Source organism: Homarus americanus, unplaced genomic scaffold (assembly GCF_018991925.1).
Source record: "Homarus americanus isolate GMGI-L3 unplaced genomic scaffold, GMGI_Hamer_2.0 scaffold2539, whole genome shotgun sequence".
Taxonomy (NCBI): domain Eukaryota; kingdom Metazoa; phylum Arthropoda; class Malacostraca; order Decapoda; family Nephropidae; genus Homarus; species Homarus americanus.
The window spans coordinates 3,033,438-3,058,248 of record NW_024725489.1 but is presented as its reverse complement, the minus strand read 5'-3'; the positions used below and the strand labels follow the sequence as shown (position 1 = coordinate 3,058,248).

At 35.8% G+C, this 24,811-nt stretch overlaps 1 protein-coding gene across 2 annotated transcripts in view; it reads left to right on the top strand.

Moving 5' to 3' along the window:
* LOC121864988 overlaps positions 1-24,302 on the top strand; it is a 42,513-nt gene extending 18,211 nt beyond the window's left edge. For both annotated transcript variants that reach the window (XM_042364247.1, XM_042364248.1), the window contains 5 exons: positions 1,013-1,275; positions 6,239-6,402; positions 16,345-16,485; positions 19,686-19,835; positions 21,198-24,302. In XM_042364247.1, coding sequence (XP_042220181.1) covers positions 1,013-1,275; positions 6,239-6,402; positions 16,345-16,485; positions 19,686-19,835; positions 21,198-22,793 — 2,314 coding nt within the window. In that variant the 3' untranslated portion in view covers positions 22,794-24,302. The remainder of the gene's footprint in view (positions 1-1,012; positions 1,276-6,238; positions 6,403-16,344; positions 16,486-19,685; positions 19,836-21,197) is intronic.
* Positions 24,303-24,811: the final 509 nt, after the last annotated feature.

The window sequence follows — 24,811 nt, the reverse complement described above, 5'->3', positions numbered from 1 at the left end:
CACAAGTCACTATCTATCCAGGAAAAGGGTGAATTTCCATGGTCCGGCACCGGTCAGGTCCCGAGGTTGCCGGACTAGAGAGGTACAACCTGTACTACCTCTGTACTATGTACTGTATACATTACTGTACTCATCAGCAGATGCCTTTTTCTTGAGCCTACAGTAGGCATATTGTCCACTCTGTTGAATCTAATGCATAACTATAATCACTTTTTACATCTTAACACTTGCAATGGAGGCAGAATAGGGGATTACTGGGTCTCATGTTACTGACCTGACCTGATGCAATGTCTGGTCACCCCTTGTATATACCGTAAGCTCTTCTCTCATTTGTAGTAGAGATGGGGTGGGGGATTAGTGGTCTCATGACCTGAAGAGGTCTTGAATAAAGACAAAAGCTAAGGTGCTCCAGTGTTTCCCACTTACTGAGTGTACAGTATATGTAACTGTAGTCTTTTTAACATCTTAACATTAATTTAACACTATTTTTGTCTGATTGTGTCCTGGTACAGTAATGTACAGTATTGTACTGCACGACACAAATTATACACAAAAACAGCAGCTTGCATGGGAACAACCTTCTACAATGGCAGCAGAGTATGAACTAAGCAATCCAAGCAGCTATGCCATCCACGCATCTTGCACATGGGGGTGCATTGGAGCATGATGTATATTGATGTAATCTGTTGGAATTTATTCCCAGGCCCAGACTGGAGGAGTTTGTTGAGATTTTTCGGAACCTTCTCTGAAATTTTCCGGAAAATGCGCGAGAGATTCTTCCTCATAAACTCATTCACAGACCAGGAATGGAGAGAGTTTCCCCCCCCAAATTCCAGGTCAATTTCAATTCCAGGTATTGGAGAGTTCTAGGGATTGGGGATTCTGCCTAACAGGGAGATTACTGTATGTACCACTGCAATAATTCAGGTTTTGAATTTTCTTTATGGACTCGTTGTCACTGTGTGCTGTAGATAATAACCTGTGTAAGGTTTAATGAGAATAATATTTTCAGGTTTCTTTTTGAAGGGAGAGGAGGGACAGTTCTATACACAGGAGACTTTCGCACAAGTGTTGGCGATGTTGAGAGAATACGTGCACTGCATAATGGTGATGGAACTCTCAAAACTGTGGATTCTTTGCATATAGACACAACTTTCTGTCATCGTGACATCCTACACTTTCCAACGAGAGAAGAAAGTTCTTCAGCTATAGGTGACCTTGTTGAAGACTGGTTAGCCAGAGGAAATAATCACCTAATACATCTTGTGTGTCCAGGTTAGTAGGACTCTTGATTTTCAAGGGTAAAGCCAGATATATGTTTCTTCAATAACTACATCATGAAAGATTAATCTTTTGTATTTGAAAGTAGAGGAGATTTGAGTGGAAAGTTGTATATGGTGTGTCTGGCCCTTAGCTACAGATAGACTTTAAAGGCATGAGGAAATCTACCACAGATACCTCAATGACAGGAAAGTTTTGTTATGTCCTGGTTAAAAAGAAGGAAGTGGGCAAAGTCAAGAATGACCACAAGAGCTGAGGTCTGCTATTGGGTGGGACATAGTTGGAACAAGATCCTTGGGCATTCTGAGTTCTTTCAAAAGGCTATAATTGGAAATTGAGAAAGTCTCATGGTAACTTAGTTCTGGATCAGAGGAATTCAGATAGCCTGCAGGAATATGTAGCTGAAATTTTTAATAAAAAAAGTAATTAAGCTTTAGTCCAAATAGTTTTAGGCAAGGTCTTTTCTACAGTACACTACTAGATAGCTATTGTAAATGTCATCGAGTATTTCATGACCAAATCAGGTGGATGAAAGAGGATTTCCTGATGTCAGATAAGGATTACCACAATTAAGCAGATGAGTTGGGTCTTAAAAAGGATCCTTTGATAAAGCTCTAATGATCACATTTTAATAATTTCCTGGTTTTCATCTCTAGGTACCTGATAAAGGTAAAGACCATTCACATTTCAATATAATTCCTTGTGAAATATTCTTTCTTCATCTCAAAGGTGCTGAGTGAGAGAAGTTCAATACCCGATGGTGGACTTTTCAAATTTTTAATTGCAATAGAGGCACTTAATCGTTTTTGATTTTGAAATAAATAAGGGATTTTATATTATTTTAATTTTGATATTTAAACTTAATAGGATTTTAATTTATTTATATCTTAGTTTTATATTATGGATTTCATTTTCGGCGTCAAATAGCCACAGCTGCAACGCCAGATATTTTACCTGATCAATTATTCCTTGTAAGATAACACTTGTCTCTAAGAATCTTCACCAAACTTTGAGAGACATAGTTAGAGACAGGGAGGGGGGGCAACAGTACTTTTCCTTTATCTGCCTCAAGCAAAATTTAAACGTTTCTAAGTCCAGTACCTTTGTACCAGATTTGGGTGCTTAGTCCATGGTTATCAGATATAAAGAGTCTAAAACTGAGGAATAATGGAAAACAAATAGAAAAAATCTTGTGCAGTAGACCATGGATGTACACTCCACAACTGACCAACATGAACTGACTGTGACCAAAAAGTCCGAGTTCGACACACGCACGTGACACATATAGTACTTTGTTTACACTGAGACTGGGCGGTTAGCAGTTGCATCCCATGGCGACATGTGCGTCATATATATTCGTAAATGTCTCTCATAATTCAAAATTTTACCAAATTTGAATACAATATATATTTTGTAACAGCAAAATGTTAAGAATTATGATTGATTTCAAATTAAAGGGGTATGAATTATGGGGGTTTTACTGTATGTAATGAGAGAGTTTCACCTTTGGAGGTGGGGGCCAACCCCCAAAATTCCATGTTTGGGATACATTTAGGGTGTATGTGCATCCCCAAGTCAAATTTCAACTCTTTATGTACCTTCACACTTGTCCATATGTCGACACAAATCACTTTTTGGTTTCTTTTAAGTGATCACACTTTTTTGACATAAGAAAAAAAAAAAATAAATAAATTGTTTGACTGGATATATACTCAGCTTAGGGATTAGATACATTATATGACAGATGAACCAGGTAATGTTTACTCAGTCATATACAGTAGTTTGATCAAATTAACATCATGATTAGAAGAATCCCATTTAGGGCCTCTGTCAGTACTAAAGAAAGGTGATATTTTGAAGTCTTCATTGTTCATGAATATGAACTTACAAGGAAAACTTAGATTTGGGTTTTCTATTTCATTTATTAATACAGTATAGAGTTCTAATTAATCCTCATAATGTTAGACATTGCAAGATAGATATGTACATTGTATCCATCTCTCATTAATAGAGGAGAAGCACTTTTTAGGGCAGATGGTGGTAGACTTATTTTAATGTACCTATTATTTGGGCCTTTAATTCTTTTTTAACATTATTCTCTGACCATGAATTTGTAGCTTTACATTGGTCTAAAGAGACTTGATTTTGTCCATCAAGTCTACAGGCTGCAGTGCAAGCTAATTCAAAATACTGTCAGCTGGCACTTATTTAAACAAGTAGTACCTGAACAACTCTTCCACCTTGGCTGTTGGAGAGAGGTCTAGGAGGCAAAGGTTTATCACTTATGGCTGAGAGCTGATGGGAACATAATTGAGGAAGGTCTGAGGTGGGCTTTAATGAAGGTCTTTTTCTTTTTACTCAAGCTACAGGAAAATGGGTTGTCTGTTTTAGAAAGGCATCTTATTTTGTGTCCTTGGAAACTTGTACTAGTGTTTTAATTTTAGGCATGAAAAAATAGTGGATCTCATTATTTGTGGTGTTCACTTCAGAGAGTTATGTGACTACAGTATATTAGTATCACAATTTAGAAAGCATAAATCATATAAAAACTTTATACTCATAATGGGTGGCATGTTAAGTGTCGATGAAGTGAGATGGAGAGTAACTTGCAACTGCTGAGCGGTGTTTCTTGTGATGACAAACAACATTGTTGTGGTGGTACAGCAGTGGGTTTTTGTGCTACAAAATACTGTAGATGGTAAGCCTTTTCGTAGGTGGTGAGCCAGGCTGTGGCATTGTAGACGTGGGTGAGGGGCTACTGAGGACAGGAGGAGGGGGTAGATGGAAGAGGGTGATGAGGCATAAATAATTCCAAATCATTTCAAGATGATAGCAAGTTGATTCAAGGCTCCACTAGCCTTGTGTCTCACTCTGGAGTGTACCAGTCATTTACTTTTCATTCATAATATGATTTTTGGCACACAGCTTTAAATTCATGACGCCAAATGCCAATTTTGTTAAGGCGATGATAGAGTGGTTTTGGTAAATCAGCTGAAGAAGATGATAGCAGTTAAAGAGGAGGCTCTTTCTTCTACTCTTAAATCTAAATGTAAACATCCAAAGTCTATGGATGATGACTACTGATTATACTGTATTTGAAGTTTATACTTAAAACTTTTAGTTCCCACTCGGTGATACCTCAGTTGTACCATTGGGTTTTATTTATGTGATTATGTTTGTTTATGGTATTTGGGTCCATACTTAAGTGTGGTATGTAACAAATATTTTGGAGTCTTGGTCAAAAGATCTCTTGTATCCACATTAGAATTTCTTTGGTAGCTTGTCAAGTTATCAAATGGGCTTCACTATCAGTCCCAACAGATGCAGGACTTCAGAGGGTGTACTGTACAGGATTACTTTTTATTTTTGTTATTTATTTATTTTTTGCTTATTTAACCATCATGTCCCCAGGTAGCAGCTCTATTAGTTGGCTGACATATCAGGGTTGCATATCCAGATTTCAGTACTTTACCGTCTTTTTATGTCAGTAACTTGAAGCATCTTAGTTTGTACAGTATATGCTTGCCCAAACATAGTGCAGGTCCTTCAAAATACATGATGACTTTATCCAAAAAAATTTGCGTTTATGTGAAAATTTATTTTCTCCATATAATGTTCTAGTAGGAGGACAAACTTTCCTCACTTAAATTTAATGCTGTACAAACCAAAGTCTGGAGATGAATGATGCTTGTAGATTGCAGTAAGTTGGGGACATGTTGTGGAAGGAGAACAAGTTAGTAGAACACATCTGGTAAGGCAGCTAAAATGGATGAATGATTACAAATAAGAGTCGATGTTTCTCTTGAATCTGCTTATCCTGCACCAAGAAAGGGAAATGAAGTTAGGGGGGTAATCTTTTAAGGTAATTGTAGTATATAATTCTCTTGTTACTTCATAACCAAGTAAAATGTTAAGATTACTTCTTTTCTTTTTTTAAGAGTTTCCTAGAACCCAGGTGTGTTTGTTCTTTCACTGTGTACTGGATTCCCCTTATTCCTGTGGATTATATACCTGGTAGTGTTCCCTCTGTTCCGTGATATGTGTGTTTATCTTTTCTTTCCTCTTTTTTTCCCCTTGATAAACCTTTGCATTTTTTACTTTACTGTAATCAGTATTCTCCATGTGACTAGTCTTTGCTTTGTGTGATATCAAGTCCCTTTCCATTATTTGTTTTCATTATGCATTTATATATGACAATGAATTTGGAAGAAAAAGGTGTTTTCAAGTTTGATAGACCTCAACTTCTTCAAGGTCTATGTTGACTTTAAGAGGAATGAACTCTATCTCTCCTTATGTTACATTATTAAGTGTGATGAGCCATGTGAATGATGGTTTTAGGCTGTAACAAGTCACTGGATTGTTTGATGATGAGGATTTCAAGAAGTAATTGCTGGCCAGTACCTACAAGCTTCTCTTTAATAAAGTAGATCTGGGGCTGAATAACTAGTTTCACATTGCATTTTGTAATAGAAGACCCCTAGTGCAAATTAAGTGTAAAATTTTGTTGCAGTGTTTAAGAGTTTTCATCATTGCATAGCAAATTTTACTTTAACCCTTATATTTTTTTATCAATGTACAGTCATTCAAAAACTGTCTATACAAAATTGTCTTAAAAAATATGACAACAGATGAAGGATTTTGGCAACCATACTGAGGCAACAGGAGTCGCAGTGTACATTCTGAAATTCATTGATCTCCCCCCAAGTACATAGTTTTTTGAGTGACTGTACATAAATGCAGTGAGTGGCTGCTACAGATTTATTTTTTGATGGATCTATATTTTTAAATTAGATTTCTGAGACAGTGTTTTATGAATAGATATTTTTTTTTTCATTTTGATTGTGTGTTTATCATTTTATAATTCATGATCATCTTTCTCATGATATATATCTCCTGTACTTCATCATACCTTTTAGTATTTTTGTTGAAATTTAATGTATTATCATTAATGCTTCAGCAAAATATGGATATGAATATGTCTACCGAAGTCTACATGAGAGATTTGGGATGCGTGTGCACGTCAGTCGGTGGAAATATCGCATGTATGACACAGTACCTGAAATTCAAGATGCGCTTACTCCAGATGCTACTGAAACGTGGATTCATGCCTGTGACTGGAGGGTTAGTAATTATGTGTGTACTGTTTTTGATATATGAGTTTAATACTAAACTAGGCAGGGTGTCAGGAAGAAGACCTTTACTAGTTCAGAAAGGTAGGAACATTGATGGTAACTTCAACATACACTAGGTCTAGAGAGTGTATTCTGGTGAGTATGTGGTCATGATTTGTATTAAGGTGTTTAGATGTGGGCCTGAATGTGTTTATGTAGTTTTTGTTTATGGTAAATGGGTTTGTGTATATGGATATGAATTCCAGTATGTATATTACCAAGAATTAATTCATATGAAATGACAGGTGTGATTTTGAAGAATTAAATAATTTCACAGCAGGGGCCAGATTCACTAACATGACCATAATATTGACCACAACCTTTTCCTTATCTCAAGAAGATATGGAACCCGTTTGGACCTGATAATGGGTTATTCACTAACAGTTCATATGGGGACTGCAAACAAGTTCAGTTCAGTAAGCTCCCGCCAAAGAGAGTTGTGGTGTATTTGTTTTGATTTTTCGCTAGACCAATACTATGCCCTGAACAAAACATTCTGAAGGAATATTAACTAATCTCACATTTCCCAAACCAGCTGATGAAGTATAAACAGTCATACGTGAGTAGAACAATGGAGAGAAGCTTAATAACAATGGTGCATTGAATTCTCTGATGAAACTTTCATAATAGTAAATGGGGTTACTAAAAGGAAGGGTGAGATCCTACGAAAACTTGAGTTGTCTGTTACGATACAGACAAAATCAGCTTGGGATGCTGTCACTGTAGCCGTAAATGCTGTCAATCACATGACTCGAGGAGTTGAGATGTAGTGTGCTACCGCTAGATGTTCAAAGTGATATTGTTTTTTGTGTACCTATATATCTTCATCCAGTTTGGTGCCTTTATTGGAATATGAATACTGTCTATGGCACCAATTACATAAGGAAATCCTTTTATTCTGTAAAATTTCTGCTTAGTTTCTATAACTAAATTCATTCCTCTTGGCATTTTTATTTTTGTTCTTGGTTTTCTATGCAGTGTAAAGGTCACTTTATCTATAATTCTTGATACAGTTGATTGGCTTAAGCCAGTAACAATACCAACTATTCTCTGGAAACTACCACCTGTGAAAAACCACAGACATATGCATTGGGACCTCATGAGACCCCCTTGTCACTCAACCAATATTTAGCTGTAGTTGGTCACATAGTCAGAGAGTCAGAGCATATCTTTATGTGGAAATCTGTTGTACTGTAGCTGTAGGTGGTAATCAAATTGAAGAGGGTCCAAAGGATCCCTAAGCACCATTTCTCTCCTCAATGCACTGTCATGAGCGAAGGCAATCATTAGTTTTATCTTCACTAGTGATGCTTGAAGTAAGTCTGGCAGCTCTGTTTTGGTATGGGATGTATTGTAGAGAGAATGAGAGTCCTGTGACTTTATTTCCACCGTGCAGATGCTTACAGGTGCTCAGAGGCCACTGTAGTGTTTGATGTACAATAAGTTAGATTACCTGGTGCCGTAATCTGTTAGTAAATAACCCAGTCAGCCTTAAGGTTGACCAAAGAGAAAAAAGGTGACTAAGTCATTAGTGAATCTGACCCCAATACTGTACATGAAATCAACTTAATCAACTAGATTTATTAATGTCATTTTGAACAGAAAATAGGTTTGAGTGATGGCTGCTGCTTTGCATGATTATGTACAAGATTAAACTTTATTTTACCAACAAGTGTTGCATGTGTAAATGGTAGAAATAAGGGAGCATTGCAAATTTTGTGATACTTGCCTGATTTTACAGAATAGACAGATAACAGACATTTAGGCATGCATAGTATATTTTTAATAAATTCTATGTAAATGGTTATGAATGTTCTCAAATGGCTCAAGAATATTACAGCTCACTCTGTTTCTGTAACAGAACCTTTATGTTACACTTTGTAAATAATGCAGTGTTTTTGTTTTGTTTTTTAACCACACTTGGTTGTATCAGTTGTAAAAGATAGGAATGCTTCCTTGAGATGGATGTTGTCATTTAAGATAAAAAGGTCAAATGGCCTGTCAAGAACCTCCATGCCCATGCTATTCTTTTGTTCACTTTATCATGGAAAGATTATAATCAGAAAAAATGATCAGTTGCTCTCTTTCTTGCACACTACTGGGACCCATGCTGTGTACAATAAATATTTACGAGTTAGACCAGCATTTTGAACTTTAGGGATAAGTGTTTAGAATTTCTGAAAAACTCAAATCTCCAATGTGTGTTATAAGTCATGGTGGCCCACATGACAACTTTCCAAGTGAGCTTAACCCATTGACATTTCATCTCTCAGCTATAATTTGTTCTATTGACTCCTATTTGTGGTATTTTGACACTGAATTATTTAGGCACAAGCAAAGTTGACAAAATTAAGTGGGTAGGAAAGTGGATGTTCCTATTAAGGGAAGTATGAGGAGTTGGAATGTACATTGTTAAAGAGCTACCAACAACAGATGGTTGTTAGTGTTTCTGTGTGTGATTTAGAGCTAATAAGTGCTGCTGGATGGTTAGCCAAGCATTACCGGTAGGCAAAAGTAAAGTGCCTGCTGTGGATTATTATTTATTTTAAATTTATTTGTATCATTATTTTGTGTCTAGCTCATGTAGTTACAGGGCATTAGCAGGCTATTTGTTGATGAAATAGGTGTGGGATTACTTAATAGCCTTGCCTAAGTTCTGCGAGTGGAAAGACCACCCCTCCCCCCCCTCCACCTCCACCCCACTATTTTTTTTAACCCCCAGACTGGGTTTCCCCATCCCTTCAATTAGTTACGAATTATGAGGGTTTGATGTATGTACTCTCCATGGGCCTCAAATCATATCTTATGCATTGGGACAGATAAAGATGGTGTTGTAGCATATTTTTTCCAAATTAAATGCAGGGTGGCCAGATTCAAGACCAAGATACATACAGTCTCCCATCATTCATTCACTCATGCTTACTGGTGTAATATATTTATTCTGGTATAGTAGTTCCAAGTGATAATGAAGTTACAGATATCCACCTGGTTTACCTCTGTTGCTCCACATAAGTCAACATCATTCATCAGCATTTCTGAACATGTGCAGTCATAAACTGGGGAATGATTCCTAAAATTCCATATTATGTTTAAGAGGTGAACAAAAATCTTGATTCTTCCATCCTCCTCTGTAGGGTCAACAGCTAGTTGACTGTTTTATTTCATTTGTCAGTATCCACACAAAGGAAGCACCCTTTTTTAATTAAGAGACCCAGGTACAGTAAGACCAAAAAAAAAAAAAAGTAGCTGTATCAACAGAAACTATAATACTATTTACAAAATGTAACAAGTAACAAGACAATATGGCTAAAAAAAAGTAGCTATATCAAGAAAACTATACTACTACAGGAATACCCTAATATATCACAAAGGATATCTTCCTAAAAGTTCATTGTGAATCCACTTAAAGTAGAGAATTTCTAGCCGTAAAAAAGAATGGAAATAGGATTTGATTGGGACCATGAGATACTAAATGACACTCAAAAGGATTATTTTTATACCTTTTATCATTAGTAGGGTCATGTGTATACTGTGAAATACTGATAAGTGTGGGAATTAAATAAAAATAATACTAATAAATAAAAAAAAAACCCACTGCTTTGCCATTTAGCTATTAGTTTCCCTACACCCTGGACATGGGAGTGGCCGAGATCCCTCACACCGTTCCTCCCTCCAGCTCCCACTATCTGTGTGTTAACTCCCATACACAATGAAGTGTTTATTCTGTTACATTTTTGACCTTACGATAATTTATTTTTTTATTTTATTTTATTTTTTTGTATATTCGGTATGAACGATTGTGTGCAAGTAACAGTAAAAATTTTTAAAGAAAATAACATATCTACCTGAAATTTAGTTGAAAAATAACAATACAATAAAAACACCATAATTCGTACAGTAGTGTACTCTCTCAATTTTAAATCGCTCATAATTCATAATTTTTTCCTGTTAGAAAAACTGTATATGGGATGCGACTGCCCGTCTCAGTGTAAACAAGTATATACATGTTGGTCAGTAGTTCAGGGTCAATTAATATTAGTCAGTCATGGAGTGCACGTCTATGGTCTACCACGTAAGCTTCTTCCACTTGTTTTTCCATCATTACTTATTGTTTGAGCCATAATGTTTAATAACCCTAAATCTGGTACAGTAGGGTCGGGATATATCGCGAGATAGGGTCCAACGATGTTTGTTATACAGTACAGTGGTCCCTCGGTTAATGAACACAATTCGTTCCAGAAGGTCGTTAGTTAACCGAAACCATTGTTTCAGTGGGATTTTAGGTAATTGGTTCCAGCTCACCGAAAATTACATAAAAGGTAAAAATAAATGCCGTAAAGTACACTTACTTTGAGGTGTGTATGTAGAAGGCTCCTGGTTGATGATGATGATGATGATGGGAATTAGAAATGGGGGTGGAGGAGAAGGGAGAAGAGAAGGAAGTGGGGGTGGAAGAGAAATCACCCCATGCTTCATATAGTCATTTCACCCCCAAAAAATTTTAAATTCACTAGGTGTAATTCAAGATTATTTTCTTTAAATCAACACTGCACTGCACTATATATTGTCAATATGTAAAATAAATTTCAGAATGACCAATAATTGTACTGTTAAAACGTAAAAATAGTTTATGTTCAAGGGAGCCACGAGCAAGAAGACCAGAGATACAAACTGAGGCCTTGGTGGGTGAGTCAAGTGGCTGATTGGCGCACCAAAAACTAGTTTCCTGTACTGCAATTATATTAAATAAGTGTTAAAATGACTAAAAATTTTAATATAAAACTTGGAAAATTATTGAATAGTACAACCTTCTTGATATTTACTCAAATGGGAAAAAATTTAAGCCTTAGAACCAATTACTGTATTGGCGGACTAATATTCCAGCTGGTGAGCAAGCGAAAACATGTTGACACGATTTTGTAAAAATTTCGTTAACCGAATTGAAGATTCTTATGGAAGGTAATTCGTTAACCGAGGCGTTCGTTAACCGAGGGATCAGTGTATACTAAATCGCAATATATAATGACATGTAATCAATGGGGAAAATAGGGTTAGGTTCTGGGAGGTCCAAAAAAGTTGACTAAACTTGACTTGACGAGTTCATTTTCATACTAACCAAAGCACCGATGAACACTAGACTCGGGAACACCAGGCTCGGCAGCTGATGCCACACTGCCATCCTCACTTGACAATCCCACACCTATACAGTATAAAAGAACACCAAAAATATTAGTTACAGTATTAAATCTTTTCCATTAAGCTTTCCATTCTCTTCACTTCACTTTTCACATCACTAGCAACCCATTTACACTCTTTAGAAATTTGAATCTGCAGCAGACTCGGCAGCTGATGCGCCATCCCGAGAACAACAGACGACAAACTGCCACCCTCACTTAACAATCATAAACGTACAATCCAAAAATATGAGTTACAGTATTAAATATTTTCCATTAAGCTTTCCATTATCTTCACTTCACTTTCCACGTCACTAGCAACCCATTTACACTCACCTTAGAAATCGTAATCTGCAGCAGAGTCGGCTGTTTTCTTGTCAGTCACTCAGAAAGACTGAGTGGGTGAGCTTGAATGCGTGAGTGAGCAGCCACGGTGGCGCCTCTGGTGAGCAAATAACGCATTTGTTTGCCATGGCGGTACATTTGAAATATTTCCTGCCCGATTTTCCTTGCGAAATCATTTTGTTTTTTCGCTATATTATATAGGAAAATTTTTGATAATTTTGGTAGCCGCGATAAAAAAAAAAACGTTATATAAAGTCCCGATATATCCCGACCCTGCTGTACTATACATCCACCTCTCGTTTTATGTGGGGGCTACATTCTTGAAAACCACCACTTAATTTAAAAACATGTAAATTAAACATAATTTTCCCATAAGAATACATGTAAATGGTACCGATTAAGGGAACCATCATATACCCCACAGGGTACGAACATTGCTCTCACTTAAACCAAGCACGCGGCCAACCTCCGACACACGCTCTCCTCTCTGAAGGCGGGTGATCACATTTAATTTCACGTCCATTGCCATTTTTTTCGTGCCTTTTTAGCTTCAGGCGCCCCAGAGGAGGCAGATGGACTTTTTCCAGACAAGCTCAATGGGGAAAACAGCACTTAACACTAAAAAGGTACATGATAAACACACAATGAAAATGAGAGCACAGAGAAAAAGTAGTGCTGGTGTGAACTGAGAAAGCAATACGCGGGAAGCTTGCTGGACGTCTTCACAGTTGTTGTACAGAATATTTCATTATCATCATTATCTTCATCATTAGTAGTAATAATCTTTATTATTACATTATTTTATTTATTATTATTATTAATAATAATATTAAAATTGTTGATGTTGATATGACTGCGACTTTATAGTAATAACTTACAAGCACCTCACCAGGCATCACATGTGACTCCACTGCCAGGCAACCAGGCGAATACGCACGGCAAATATAAACTGTCTTGACCGCCTTTTATTAAAAAAAAATAGATCCGCTTAAATTAGCTTTTGGTATTAATTTAAGGATGCTCCTGGGTCATACCAACACAAAGGAGGTGTATCACATGTCCCAACAGGACAAAGAAACTGCATTAATTGAGACTGAATGTGAAAACGACCTGGGTGTGTAAGTCGACAAGGAACTTAAGTTCTCGGGCCATCGTGAGAAGAAGGTGAATCATGCAACAAAACTAATCATGATCTCCAAGAGTGAGGTGCTTCCCTGTCTGGAGCACTGTCACCTCGGTTGGTCCTCGAGGTATGCTAGAGACTGTCAATTGATTGAAAATGTCCAAAAGAGGGCCACCAGACTGGTGCCTGCTCCATGGAACTCGTTTACCCAGAGAGATTAGAACGCCTGCAACTACTTAGCATGTACTACAGCCGGGCGAGGGACGACCTAATTGAAGTGTATAAACATCTGAGGGGGCACTACTCAGACGAATGTACATATCTGGAGCCCTATAAGGGGTCACAGCTCAAGGTTGAAGCCACAAGTCCAAAAATCTGTAAGGGCAAATTTTTTCGGAGTGAAAATTGTGAACTCTTGGAACACACTGCCAGAGAGTGTTGTGACAGCACCAAGTGTGAGCTCATTCAAGGCCAGACCTGACCAACACTGGAGCAGGTTCTAATATATCCAGGAGCTAGTACATGCCCAGTACTTGTCAACAGTGTGTAACAGAGGTGTGACCGACCATCCAAGTGGCTAATGAGCCAATCAGTGGCGAAGAGGATAGAGGTAAAAGTAAAAAGAAACAATGGCAACATGCCATCTCCTTTGTGAATAAGCAGGGTTTGCTTTGCAAATGTGGTGTTAAAATATCAAGTGCGAATAAATGGGGTTGCGAATGCATTTGTGAGGTATTCCTGTATTTACAAAGTTAAACAAGACAGTTCTACTATAGAGATACTGTATAGTGAGCTGTTTTTTCACATTTGTCAGAATTTAGGAAAATTTAAGTCGACCAGAATTTATTTTTGTAAGGAGGTGCTATAAACTGACTGATGGGTAACATTGGCTTCTATGTAGCTACAAGAATAACAAAAAGGGGGCATGTTGTGGAGAGTGAGTTTGATGGATGTGAATTTTGTTAACTAAAGAGTGACACATGACCTGGGTGCAATGGACCTTGGGACAATGGGATAATGAACCCACGATGTTAGGTAAATAAATACAAAAGATATGTATGGACCCAGAGGCCATAATTATACGGTACAATGCACAAATTATAACTTACATAGAATGCTTTCTGATACAAACAAGGGCCCAGTGACACGAGCCTACATTAGGCATATATACTGTATACCCTGTACTGTAATAACAGGTTTAAGTAGAATTTATATAATAGTGTAATCCTATAATCTGTATTCATAATCCAAAGAGCTGGACCATTTAAGGTTCAATTCAGATAATGTCCTGAGATTTACTGTTTTACCAACTGGCCATATGGTTTGATTATTTCTGGGCCTTGTAAGGTTTTCTTTGCTGGGGAGACTATGGATCACTTATTCTTGAGGCTGTGGGATCTTGAAGCTATTGTTCTTCACATTGGGAAGCTTCATATGCTCAGGAAGATTTATTGTCCTTCCAAAATCAAGTGAGTGGATTTTCCCATAGAACAGGCATGGGCAACCCGCGGCCCATGGGCCACATGCGGCCTGGACCATGTGTTTGTGTGGCCCGCGGAGTGATTGAGAAATTCTATTTAATGTGGCCTGCGGTTCAGGTAGATGCAGAAGCCAGTTTATGGTGAGTAAAGCAATATTTATTAAAATAATAATTTTCATGCAATTCATTACTGTTTTCTCTTGGAATGGAATTTTAAAGGGTTTAACTAATTAAGTACTAACAGAATAACACAAAAACATCAAAATCGTACCTTGGAAACCCATAGTTGGTGAGTAATTAGCCTTAAAATAATGTAATTAAAATATTCCAAGCATCATTACGACCTCTAATTAGCCCGCAATCGGCATACTCGTATTGTACTGATACGGAGATTTTCAAGAGAGAGGTTGTTTCATTGTAGTTCCTCATGTACCAAGATTAACATTGACATTATTCTGGTGGGTGTGTCTCATAAGAAGAATGCTGTATGTTGGAAAAATCAACATATTCACAGAATGCTTCACCCATCTTCTTTAAATGCCAAGAAACATTAACATATTACTTAAAAGATTATTATGATGGATTTGTTTCATAAATGGGAAAAAGACTGCGATTGTAAACTGAAATTATCGTATGGTGGACGTGACGATAAACTGCTTCTCTGTCCATGCTGATACAATATTCACATTACTTTTGGGTTAGGTAGGATATAAATTTTAGTGGGTTGGCCTGCAGAAAAATACCTAAATTGTAATGTGGCCCATGAACTGAGGAAAGGTTGCCCATGTCTGCCATAGAAGATGTATGAGTATAGTTGTACAGGCTTTAGAGCAATTCATGTCATCTTCCTTTTCTCAAAATTGGGCTAGGTACTCATGAGTTGTTTTAACAGGCTTAGGTTATAAATGCAGGGTTAATTCTGAAATCCTAGCTTATAACCAAGTCTGGGTAGAATGACCCAGTTCCCTCCCTCTTCCCTGAGGTGTTTTGTTGGGGTTGGCTTGAAGTAATTGTGCATGAAATCCCATAAGTGACTGAGCCTGTGTTGAGTGGATTTTATAAGTGCTGTAACATCTGACATACCCTGCATTATTACAATTTCTTTCTCACTATTTTTTAAGGGCTAGAGAAGCTTACCGGGGAGAATGCTAATACAGTGTATTCAGAGTATAACTCCATTTGCCATGGACTCTCATTCCCCAAGCCTTTGAGGGCTATATTTGTGAGTTGTTCAGATCAGGTTGATTTATATGTTTGGATTTCATGAACATTTCCACATTTTTCTGTATTGTCTTTCATTCTCAGCTGCCATTTCTATTTTGTTTTCGCTACTTTATTTCTTAATCTTTTTAAAACCTTGTGATGACTTTACTCCCCATTTTTCATCTGATCTTCATTTGCATTTTTTCACTCTTCTCTTTCTTTACATTTTGCTCCCCTTGTATTTCTCCCTTCTTTTTTACTCATTACTAACAATACTTTCTATGTGACCTATCCTCTTTCATGGGTGCTGCCAACTCCTCATCCCACCTCTCTACTTTTTGTTTCTTATATTCTTGTACCCACACACCTGAGGAGCACTTCAGCATTTTTCATTTTACTGTCACTATATATGCCACCTTGTCTAATTCTTTTCTTGAAATCTTTGTCTATCTCTTTCCTCATGGGTGTTTTTTTTTATAATATATTTTTAACTTTTTGAGTTTGACTCACCCAAATAATGACTTAGTAGACTATAGAATAGAACTTAAACGTCATCCATCATTTTAGATGAATGAAATTGAAGAAAGTGAGGACCAAAGTGATCGCCAGCTACCCTGCCGTTGTGTACCTTTTGGTGTGGATACTGCACCCAGCATACGTGTCATCCGACCTTCAGCCATATTCTACACCATGTATCAGTCTGTTAAGGTACAGATATTTGTTATTAAGCTTAAATTGTGTTTGTATCTTTGTGTGTACATACCCTGTGTATGTGGGGGGGGAGGGTTATTTTATGTAATAATAAATGAATAGCATCAATACTAACTTAACTTATTCTATGCTAATTTAGGTCTGGTTATGTTATGTTATGGTTATAAGCAACATTTAAAATGAAACAAACATGTTTTACTACACAGTAATGTACAATATATCAAGTATACAGTACAGTATAAGAAGTACAGTAAAACCTCAATAAATCGGACTTCAATATTTCGGAATTCATTTTTTTCGGACTCTGTGGAGCTCTGGTTACCAGAAATGCTAAAAAAAAAAGTATCTGTTTTAAGAAATGGGGAAGATCAATAAAAAAAAATCTTATGAAAAGAATCACACTCACTGAATACTGTACAATGGTCGAATCAAATTTGCTATAGGCCTACTGAGAACTAAGACACTTGAGTCTGTAAGCAGGCTGGGGCTGATCCATTTTTGCCACATTCTTCAGGTTTATTTATTGATTTGGTATTATGTTCTCATATGATTGGCCTCTTATGGCTTAAGGTTCATCGTGATTAACCCCTAGGCCCAGGGTGACGTTCCAGAACGTCCGCCTATTTTCTCGCAATATTTTATTTTTTTTATTTTTTTTTATTTTATTTTTTTTTGGAAAGTTTATGGGTTACTGCTAGCAGCACCATAACCCGGGGCTTAAGGGTTAATATAACATTTTCAGTAATAGAGAAAAAATACAATACTGTATGTAATTTGTAATATGACTTGAAAATAAGAGGATAACCTATATCAGAAGGTTATTTGCTCAAGATGCATTCATGTGAGAGCTTTCAGTAGACTACAGTATTACCCAGCTTTACGCGGTTTCACTTAACGCGATTTCTCATATGCGCGGTGCCTCGCCAGAACCGAACTTTCACTTAACGCGGTTCATCTACTCATATACGCGGTGAAGTGTAATATTTATTTATTTTTTTTTTTTTTTTGCTCATAAAATTCATACAAATTACCCGGCCAGAATATAATTTACATTTGTATGATCATTTTGCATCATAGACATACAAATTTTAGATATAATGTTTACTCTGAGTAAATATGTTATCTTTTGTGCAAAATATATGACATTTATATTCAAAATATTCCTGGTCTTACAAGGAATCCAGCAATGTCAATTATATTATCCTAACTTTAGTTTGAGGTATTATTTATTAAAATCTAGTGGTTTTCCCCCCAAAATTTCTCAGAGAGGGAAGAGCCAGCAGTGTAGTGTGAGAAGAGGGGGAGGGAGTCGAGTCCATTATTTGAATGGACATTAACTTGGCGACTGTATTTCTCTATTTCTCTTAAGTATTAATTGTGTGCATGTACCATCATAAAATTAAGATGTTATTTTTACTAGAACATAGGTATTGTGTCGGAAAAAGTAGAGTTTGGGGGCCGGGCCAGTCTCTATTGGAATTAATCCCATATGTTCTGTTGTTCACTTAACGCGGTACCCTGTGGGTTCAATTGACCGCGTAAAGCGGGGTACAACTGTAGTTTACAACGGGTCACAAAAACATGCTGTATAATATTTGATATGAAGATACCTTCCTAACGATGTTAGTTACTACCTTTGAATGACACATGATGGCTCAGTTTGGCTTCTTGTACACTTATACAAATTATTAATGAATAAACCAGGGTATATGCAGATTCATATTACTGTACTCTACAATATTACTTATTAAGTAATGATAAATACACTACAATAGTATTTATTATGCGGTGATAAATACACGATTTTACTGTACTAATTTACTCAGTGTTGAACACAGTTGTTGTGCTAAGCCAATCAGCTGTTTGCCCTTTGTAAACAAATGAATCATGGTGTTCAGTGTGGGATTCTTTTTCAGGAAAGTTGACTCTTTTAGGATAATATTTTATCAACCTGGTACCAAATGAACCTAAATTATATGAGAATTATGGTGAAATTGGATAAAGAAGTGTAAAAGCAAATTTGGGGGAGATGGGGAGGGAGCCACCCACCCGTGCTACCCCCTCCCCCCCCCCCCTCCCCTCTGCCAGCTGCTCCCAGATAAACACTCATCTTCCACACAATATACTCCTACACCTATTTGTTCTTATTTTCATCTTTATAGTACTGTCCAGTATACAGTTTTATCTTTATTCATAAGACAAATTCTGTGGTTACTTACATATAACACTTTACAGTAAATAACAATTATCTCGATGAAAACAGTTGTTGACAACTACCGGTAGATTTATGCCTGATTTTCAACCCAGAGAGTTCTGTTTCATATTTTATTATGGTTGATGTAATACAGTATTCTTTTAATAACTTTGTTATACATTTAAAGACCTTTGAAGTACAGTAATAACATAGCAACAACTGATTTTCTTGAAACAGTTCAGAAAAGCAGTGTTATATCCTCCCTCCCCATTTATTCACATTTTTCGAACTGGAGTCTGCCCCAATTAGTTCGATTTATCGAGGTTCCACTTTTCATTATGTTATACTGTTCATATAAAAACAAATGGTTAACAGTACTGTAATAAGCAAAAACATCAGCTGCATTTTGAGGCTTAAACAGATGATTATCCCAATTTTGTGCAATATATATATAAACACATTACTATACATACATTCATACTGTACATACACATCAGTAGTTATTGTAAAAGGATATAAGAAAAACCTTTCATAATCATTAAATGAATATAATTTTTTTTTTAATTTAAACTGATTCAGTAGCACTATCAGGACTAAATTTTTCCTTTTGGTCTTAGGGCTATGTTGTCTGACTGTGGCATTATTGTAGTGTTTGTACATCATGAATTAAAATTTATTACAGATTCTATTATGGCTTTTGAAAAAGATATTAACAGTGCATCCTCTGCATCTGTTGATATTATGTAAAGTATCTCTAGGTATTGATAGAGGAATTAGTGTTCCATTGTGGATGTAACGAAAGTTGTCATTGTGTTTTAATGTGGTTATGTTGCTGTTTAAAAGGGAATGGAAAAACACAAAATTTTGGGTTGGATAATTGTTTTTATTATATATAAATGAATAAATAATAAAATATTTATTAACCTTTCATGTTGTTGAATTGTTATCCGAGAGAATCACAGATCTCGGTAAACTAAAACAAAATCTCTTTCAATATCTTCAGGAAGTTAAGCAAATTAGTCGAGATGGCAGTTTCTGCAGAGTGCTCTTGTCAATGCATGCATCTTGTTCAGAAGTCCTTGATCTGGTGTCATATCTTCGTCCTCGAAAAGTATACCCAAATGTTATTCCCATGAATTCTTCTAAAGAGGAGGTAAGAGTGGAGGAAATTTTTTAGTAAATTAGAATAGGTTGTACTACTAAGCTTATAGAATTGCTTATAGGAAGGATTGATATTGCAGAGTGATCTTGAAAAATATTTTATATATGACAGCTTGGTCAGTGCCAATGGTAAATTGTCCTTGCCCATTGTAGACAATAAATATATTTTTAGTATAATAATTACTGTATATACTTGATTATAGTTTGAGGTTTTATGATAAAAAAAAATTATGCAAAAAGTAGAGGGTTGAACAATATACAGTATGCATTGTTTTTTTTAGGGGGTAAAATTCTTGCATTTCTGTGGGTCATTTATGGTAATCGGTAGCTACCTTGTATATGTTTGTGGTAGGCTAACCTTACCAATAAGTTCTTTTATCCTGGGCTTGCCTACCAAACCCCGAGATTCTTTCTTTATGTTGCTGCATAAAGAGCATAACCTCTTTCACTATATATGCCACTGTAAGTCTATAAATACGATACAAACAAATAAAGATTTACAGATGTATTCTTTTCATTTGCATCTGATATATATATATATATATATATATATATATATATATATATATATATATATATATATATATATATATATATATATATATATATATATATATATATATATATATATATATATATATATATATATATATATATATATATATATATATATATATATATATATATATATATATATATATATATATATATATATATATTATAATTTTTTTTTTGTTTGGTACACGCATTTTTATATAATTTGTGAAAAAACAATAATATCATGTTGTCCAAAAAATAAAGTACTTTAAGAAGCCCTTGGCATATAATATACAGGAGGTCCCAGACTTATGAACGGTTTCCGTTCCTGAAGAAGTTCTTAAGTCAGATTTGTACGTAAGTCGGAACACATGCTATGTGCATACCATATTTACAATGTTTAAAATCCCACTATATCATAGCCTAAGTCCTTATGTACGTCTAAAATCACTTAATTTAAGACAAAAGAAGAAATAAAATGACAAAATACAGTAAATGAAAGTAAAAAATAAGTCATCAGGTAAATAAAATACCTGTACTGTACAGTAAATTTCAAATTTAACCCTGTTCGTATCTGTGGGTGTTGTTAAGTCAGGGACCTCCTGTACTCAGTTTAAGGTGTTTGTGCTGTAACTCTTATTTCTATAGTGTCAGAAAAAATGAAAGGGGTGATAGAAATTAATATACACAGGTAGTAGGTAAAAGGTTTCCCATTTTTTATTAATAGTCTTTAAATCCTCACCGCATTTTTCTACCACCTTCCCTTATATGGTATAGTGCTACTAATATGTAACATAACGGAGTGCAATAATTACAGGTTCTGAAACTCCTTCATGAGGCCTTGAATCGTTCTGGAGACCATTATAGCATAGAATATGGTGGTACCCAACGACGCAGCATGGGTTCATTCAAACGACAACTGCAAAGTAATGAAAGCAATAGCAGCACATTAGAGGCAGCCATGTTTGATGGTTACCTCACATCTCCAAGTAAACGGCGGCGACATAGTGATAGTAATATGACCCTTGTCCTTCCAACCCCTCGTGGAAACATGAAAGGTTCACTCAGTTTGGAAGGTGAGGCCAGATGTGATGCAGTTGAAGGAGGCGTTGCAACTAACTGTGGTGCAGGAACCTCAGGGAGTCTTGGGCCTCAGGGATCTCCAGGAACAAGTTTAGAGTGGGTAGATCCTTACACTCCATCACCCACATCATCTTCCTCTTGTAAATATACTGATACTCCAAATTCTAGTCAAGAAGACCAACAGTCAAGTGCACGAATGACCAGTACTGCCAGAGTTAATCTTTCTTATAGATTTGACACTGCAAATTTTGGAAATACTCCAAGTGATAGTGCAATACGAAATGTGATAGTAAAGGTGTCTCCCCCACTGACATGTAAAGTGGCAAGTGCTGGTACAAGTAATAGGGCAAGTGAAGTTTATAGATTTGGTTTTAATTCTCAGCAAATGTCTGTTGATGCTGATGAAGAAGGGGATAATCATTCTTTAATTAGCTTCAATAAAACTAATGAAAGTCAAGACAGTAATGATCTAGCAAGTGTATTTTCAGAGGATACTCGGGAAAGCACAGTGATGGTTGACTTTAAGGATGAGAGACCAGCCTCCTCTGCAGGTGTGGCAGGAGAGAGTGCTATTAAGCGCAGTCGCAAGATGTGGTATAAGCACAAATATTTCTCTACGCCAGTTCATGAGGAGGGAGATAAGCGTTTGAAAGTTGAACCCAAATCCACTTTTGGTCCTCGCTCATCCTCACTACCTCTCCCAGAGCCGGACCGTGAGGGTATTGTCTCGCCTGACTTATTCCCAAGTCCTGAAGCAGACCCTAGTCTTCCTCTCATTACAGTCTCCTCGCCATCTGATCAAGCCAGTGAATCCCAGGTCTCTGATGAAACTAATGTGACTGTTGTTCTTAGTGGCAGCTCGGGGGAACCATCTGATGTAGATGTAATGTTAGTTGACGAATTGCCTGCAGACCAACCATTATGTAGTGAATCTTCTCATCATACTAGTCCTACAGCCTCCCGGCCCACTGTCATTTGTGGACCACCATTTATTCCTTCAGCACAAGACCGAGAAATATGTCTTGATACTGAAGCTCGTACACTTCATCATATCTCACCAACTGATACACCCACAAGCATTTCTGGTGGATTAAGCCGCAGTATCCCACCCTTGAAGCCTCCCTTATCCACTACCTCTCCAAAGGTAGTAGATTTGGTAAGTGACAGTGATTGTACACCAGAATTAGAGGACTTGTTCTTGCGCACACACCAAGTAACTGGAGTCACAGTAAAGACTGAAGAGTGCTCAGAACGCTCATCTTGCCTGAAGACCACTCGACGGAGAGATAATGAAGTAGAGGTTGTGACATTGGATCAACAAAGTCTCTGAAATATGATGTGAATATGAAAATAAGATTAAAATTGCTTTATTCAGGTATTGTTGCACTTTAATTTTATTTAAGCACTGTTGAAGCTGCACTACTAATGGACATATCTCTTTCTATTGGATTGTAATGCATACTGGTATGCTAAGGTATCAGGTTCTCAGAATAGGTACTGTTGTAGTGATGCTAAATCTTCATTATTACAAGTAAATGGGAATTAATTTACACTGAGTAATGCAGAAGTTAAAAAGGCGTATTGTAACAAAGCAAAACTTTGTTTATGTACAGTAGTGATTTGAGCTTTTGGGTGGATGTGCTAGAACTAGAAAAAGATTGAGTGATATAGGCAGTTGGAAGGACAGCCAAGCTTGCCTATTTGACATTTTTTACTTAGTATCTGTAAACCAAATTATGAAAAATACTTTAGAACTTTGGAAAATATACCATAAATCATTATTCCTTAGGCAGGAATTAAACATTTTGATCCAAAAGTTTGCCCAAGTACTGTAGGACGCTGATGCAGACGCCAGGCTGACAACATAAGCTCACCTACTCTTCTACCAGGCAAGCTAAAAACTACTGCAAATAAAAATCATAAAAATGTTGAATATCATTGAATTTAGTTGATATAACTATACATTTGGGGTTACTGTTACTTCTTAATCTATTAACAACACTGGAGTTAGTTGCATGTTTGTCCCCTCTTAATGAAAATTATCTTGTTGTTATGGACTAAGATTTTATTATCTCATCACTGTTTTATCTTATTCCTTATTACAGTCCTGTACTTCTAGTCACCACTAGGCAGTCTTTGCACCTATTTATCTTTTGTTTGATTTTTACTCATGCTCTTCAAAATTGCCTCCATTTAGACATGCATCTACATTCTTGAGTGTACAGCATCCACTTATCACTGTTTTTAGAACATTGGTATCCATTCTGCACCATGTTTGTTTACTTTGTTTATTGGATAAAAGTGAAGCTGTGGTGAAAGAGGATAACAAACTAAGTATCATTAATAATACCTCCTCACTCTTGACAGTCTTTGATTAATCTCTTAATTGCTGGACTGCAGGATGAGCAGGTTTAAGGTTTTACAATGTAATTTTATACTTGCAGAAAATTTACTCTATTTAAAGTGGATGAAAGTTTTTTTTATATAATGTATATGCTGTTATGTGGCAATGTTGAGTGATAAAGAATTCCCAGTGGATATGTGAAGTAAGAAATGTTAGTAATATTCTTTAATTGTAATAAGCTGGCAGTGAAGTACAGGTATTTATAGACAAAAGCTTATATGATGTAAGCAGATTTTATGCTGTTTTTATTATATACTGTACTCTACTTCAAATTATAACTTGGAATACATAATGGTTGTAATGAAATATTGCTAGTTATTTCTTTTTAGAAGTGATGTACATAAATTGTGTAAATAAAACATAAGCTTGGTATGATACACCAGCTGAGAGAGTGAGGAACTAACAAAATAAATGTTGAATTCCTATTACCAAAGACTCCTCTTGTGTTACTTGTAGTGCTTAAAATATTCCTCATGGTTATTGTCTACATACTAAATATATAATGAACACCAAGAATTGTAAAAATAAATAAATAAATATATATATATATATATATATATATATATATATATATATATATATATATATATATATATATATATATATATATATATATATATATATATATATATATATATATATATATATATATATATATATATATATATATATATATATATATATATATATATATATATATATATATATATATATATATATATATATATATATATATATATATATATATATATATATATATATATATATATATATATATATATATATATATATATATTATTAAAGGAGGATGATACGAACTGTAAGTAATCACAATTTACTCCTTGCTCCATAACTATACTATACATCCAGTGAGCCTTATAGAAGATCCTTACATTTACCGGTAACTGCCAGTAAGTAATAACCTTAATATCTTTCAGCTGCTC